Source organism: Oratosquilla oratoria, chromosome 29 (assembly GCF_046742065.1).
Source record: "Oratosquilla oratoria isolate Oo_2021 chromosome 29, ASM4674206v1, whole genome shotgun sequence".
NCBI classification, from domain to species: Eukaryota; Metazoa; Arthropoda; class Malacostraca; order Stomatopoda; family Squillidae; genus Oratosquilla; species Oratosquilla oratoria.
The window spans coordinates 3,000,903-3,005,902 of NC_134805.1; the positions used below are offsets into that span (position 1 = coordinate 3,000,903).

At 46.3% G+C, this 5,000-nt stretch overlaps 1 protein-coding gene across 1 annotated transcript in view; it reads left to right on the plus strand.

The window, feature by feature from the left end:
• Positions 1-1,623, plus strand: part of LOC143040576 (uncharacterized) — a 7,583-nt gene extending 5,960 nt beyond the window's left edge. Inside the window, exon 2 of the mRNA XM_076211654.1 lies at positions 1,577-1,623. Coding sequence (XP_076067769.1) covers positions 1,577-1,623 — 47 coding nt within the window. The remainder of the gene's footprint in view (positions 1-1,576) is intronic.
• Positions 1,624-5,000: the final 3,377 nt, after the last annotated feature.

Consider the following 5,000-nt stretch of genomic DNA (forward strand, 5'->3'; position numbering starts at 1 on the left):
TGTGGGTGGAGGTGTGGGCCCAGAAAGGAAGCGGGTTCAAGATTGGTGGGGAGGCGATGTTCATGAAAGTGAACATCTTTAACCAAAGAGCTCACAGCTAGCCATGAGATTATGTCCGGGGACCATCGACCTTTGGAGATATTTAAGTTCGGACATACTTCGATTAAGGCGGATTCAACAGATTTTCTTCTAAAGCTGTAGTTTGACTTAAACAAAATTTTGGCCTTGTCCCAGTTGGAACACAGCAGAATTTTCCCGTGCATACCTAATGGATCTTTTGTGATCTGTGAACCTGGTATTAAGATCACTGCCAGCCTGACCAAGGTACACCAAATCACAATCTTTACAAGGAAGGCTATGCACATTTTCTCAGTATGGAATGATAAGTGCGGTGTGTTCGAGGTATTTCTGGCTATGTTGAACCAATTATCCGCAAATATATATACATATACTCATTCTCCTTTTTTTTCCTCATTTAAGCAGTTCATTCAAAGTACCTCCCTACCTTCTGCCCTTTTCCTCTTTCTCCACCTATTCTCCGCTCTCAATTTACCTTCCACCAGGAAATTATCTTATATTCCCCCCCTTTTCTCCCCTTAGAACATGTACATCCTTAACTCTTCCTACCATACTCCTGGTCACCACTATATAGTCCATTAACGCTCTATCTGCCACCCTTCCATCCACCACCCTCTCCCATGTGTACTTATGCTTGACTTTCTTCTTAAACACTGTATTTGCTATAATCAACTATCTTTCAAGACACATCTCCATCATTGTCCACTACGATTTTTACCTGGAACTCCAAACTTCCCAAGCACACCGTGAATTGGTTCATTTCCTACCCTAGCATTTAGGTCTCCCAATACAACTACAGTGACATTTCTCCCTAATCCCTCTATGCACTCATTTTTATATACCCAAAAAGCCTCCCTTTCTTCTACGCTCTTCTCACTACCAGGCCCATACGCACTTACAAAAACCCACATCTCCTTTCCCAGCTTCACCTTCATCCACATCAACCTTGATGACACCTCCTTCCACTCCTCTACCCGCTTACTTATCCCTTCACTTACTAGTATAGCCACCCCTTCTCTCCCTCGTCCCCTCTTCACTCCTGAGTACCTCCCAGCTACACTCCCAAACTCACAGTTGCCCTTTCCTTTCATTTTAGTTTCATTCAAAGCCAACACATGCATCTTTCTTCTCACAAACATACTGCCTATCTCTTCCCTTTTACTCTCATCCACGCACATTAAAAGAAACAAACATTTTGGTACTGGTTGGAAAGCTCCCAGACCCTCCTATGCCTTTACTTTCTTTTTTAGGAATGTCCCCTTTTGTAGCTACAGGTAGTAGGACTCCTAATCCCATCCCCCGTCCCTTTTAGGTCGCCTTTTACGACTCAAGTGGAAATACTTGGTGGCAGTATTCTTTTGCCCTCACCAGAGGGTAGGTACGCGAAAAAAGGAAATGAATATTAAGAGAAATAGTACAGGACAGTAACAAGGGGTTAGGGGACAGCATAATGGAGGGATAGTTGTAGTATAAAGTGTCATAATTTCTTTATGTACAGAGTTTTCCTCTATCACAGACATAATGATGTGTGACTGTGGTCCATAGGGGCACACCATTTAGACCCTAAAGTATCAACTGAATGCTACTTTACCCCAATAACATGCAGCCAATACCCCAGACGGGGTATATATACATACTTACATACATACATACATATATATATATATATATATATATATATATACATATATATACATACATATATATATATGCATGCGTTGTTAAAGTCAACAGCTGAGATAGCATTATTCTGTTTATAGAATATCTTTTCTATGTTACGCACTAATGTGCGGTCGTCTGGATGCAGATTTCCGAGTAGGATACTGAAGTCCATGGTGTTTTCCTCTGAACGTCGTGTACCAACATACTTGCTCGAGTGGTGACTGCAGTCGCCTAAATTCTCGGTACATTGGCGTCACCACTACAACACTGTCTAAGAGAATTTCAGCACATCTGCAGGACGGCGCCATAAGAAGACACTACTTGTACGAGCATGGACTAACACTTAAGAGACACCATATGGAAGGCACCACCGCCATCATTGAAAGAAATAATGACACCAGAAGACTAAAGATGACAGAAGCGGTGCTAATTTGCAATAAAAAACCCGCTATTAATATACAACAGCAACCTGAAACGTCGTTACCAACGAGAAGACAGAGGATGCACCCCGCGCGCTGATTGGCGGGCGGACGTTTGGGCACTCCGCTCTCCGCCGATATATACCGCCACACGATCAAACCGCGTCATTCTCTTCCTCAACTCCACTATCTCACCCGGTGCCCCCACCCTCTCAGACCACATACCCTTAATCCTTCGCATCTCCACCTCACCCATCCTTATCCCCAGTGAGCCTCGGTTACGTTACAGTCAGGCCGACTGGGAAGGCTTCAAAAACACTCTCACGACATACACCAACACAAACATGGACAACACTCCACAAGCGGCGATAGAGCAGGAATGGCGCTCACTTACAAAGTTTGTCAAAAACGCTGTAAAAAAGCACATTCCTAGAACAAAGCACCGAAAGATTGCCACGTTCACCGCTTCTATGCGCACTAACAGACTACGCATTGCACTACAAAACAGATCTACAGATCTATTACAAGCACCCCTAGAGGCCCGTGTAGCCATCCTAAGAGACATGCACTGGCTACAGAGTAGCCTGAGGAAGTCCCTCTACATCGATTCACATCGAGAAGAGGAGCAACTGATGGCCTCGCTCTCCGGCGCCTGTGAGAAGGACCCTTCCAAGTTCTGGAGGACCCTCAAACGTGAGCTGGAGGAGTGCTCTGTGCCTCCACCCAAGGTCATCAACCATCTTAACCACTCTGCACACTCCCCCCAACACCAAGCTGACCTTCTGGCGTCAGCATGGAGTGAGGTCTTTAAGCCCCATCCTGTGCAAGGACCACATTGCTTTAGCACCTTGCACAGTGTTAACTCATTCATGAACAGCTGTAGTGACCTCATTCCCGACGAGACTGTTGATCTCTCTCAGTTAGATGAAGATGATCCCCTTATCTGCCCCATCGTTTTGGAGGAGGTAAAGGGGGTTATCTCGGCACTAAAACTAAAATCCCCTGGCCCTTCAGGCATCGATGCACACATACTCAAACGTATGCCAGACAACATAATCTCACACATGACGACACTATATAACAGCTCACTAGCCTCTGGGTACTTCCCACAACTATTCAAGGCCTCCCATACCATCCTCATTCCTAAACCCCAGAAACCCGCCTCCGCCCCCCTTTCATATCGGCCCATCTCCCTTCTGGAGTACTTTGGAAAGGTGTTCGAGCACGTCTTAAGCCGCCGCCTGACCGTGTACCTAGAGACGGAGAATGTGCTGAGGGACTGCCAGTTTGGTTTTCGGCCGGGGCGCGGTGCAGAAGACGTAATATCCATAATCACTCAATGGGTTCAAAGACCGCCAGACGGTCGCCCTGGTAAGGCCATTTTGGTTTGTAAGGATGTGGAGAAGGCATTCGATGCTGTCTGGCACGAGGGCCTTAAGTACAAATTGTACCACAACTTCGACTTTGCCCTGCCGTTCACAAGGTTGCTCTGCAACTACCTGGACGACAGGTCAATTAGAATAAAGTGGCGGGGCTGTCTGTCCCAACCTTTTGTGCCAAAGGCTGGAGTGCCGCAAGGGTCAGTCCTTGCCCCCACTCTGTACAATCTATATACGAATGACCTGCCACAGCCGGCTTATCCTCGCAACCAGGCTCTAACTCTTTCGTATGCGGACGGCACTAACCACATAAGCAGACACAAAACGCAGCAGGGAGCGTTACACGTAATGCAAAACATCCTAGACGGGGCACACGCGTGGGAGCAACAGTGGCGCATTAAGACCAACGCGTCGAAATGCAATGCTGTACACTTCCGCTGCAAACGAACCAACAGAACAATCACAAACACTCCTCTTAAAATAAACAACACAAACATCCCAGCGAAGGACCATACCCGTGTGCTGGGTAGCACACTTGATAATGGCCTTACCTGGACCCCACACTTCCGCAAGCAGGGAGCGAAGGCTAGGGCTGTGCTGGGTAAGCTCAGACGCTTCAAAACTGCAACACTGAGAACCAAACGTCGATTGTACCTAGCCCTCGTCAGACCGATTCTGTGCCAGTCCCCGGGACTAAGCCAGCTGACATGTGCCACCAATAACTACGAGCATCAGAAGGTTCAGAATGCCGCTGTCCAGTTTATCACGGGCTCGCGATGGAGCGACTTCAGAACCACTGAGTCTCTACACCAAATTTCCAACATCCGTCCACTCAACCAACACAAACACAAACTTCACTCAAGACACCTAGAAAAACTGCACGCCAAACACAAACATCTGATACAACATATTACACCTAGACCACACCGTACAGACTATCTGTCAGCTGCGCCCGTCCCACGTGCGGTGTACACGATAAAACGTGTATAACCGCACCAACAAGTAACACACCCCTTCACCAGCTTGACTGGTGATAACCGCAATAATGTAATAATAATAATAGTAATGGTAATAATAATGATAATAATAATAATAATAATATCGTTACTCAAACCCGACCTGGGGTAAAACAGGAATTCTCATGCCTTACCTGGGGCTAATCAGGAACGCCCTCTACACGCGGGAAGTGAAATCTACTCACTAACCGTAAATTACACACATACACTTCTCACGAACATAGCCGCATCCCACGCACAAACATATACACTTCCTTTTTCTTCGACTAAAATTCGCTTCCTTTCTCACTTTTTCTTATACTACATCTTCTCATTTCAGTTTACCTCCCACTAAAGATTTTTCCGTTTTTCCCCCTTTCTCTCCTACTACGTCTCCTACCATTTTCCAAACTTTCGTTGGTGATATAATATGCTCTTCCTCCCGGCATTGGCGCCACCGTCCAAGT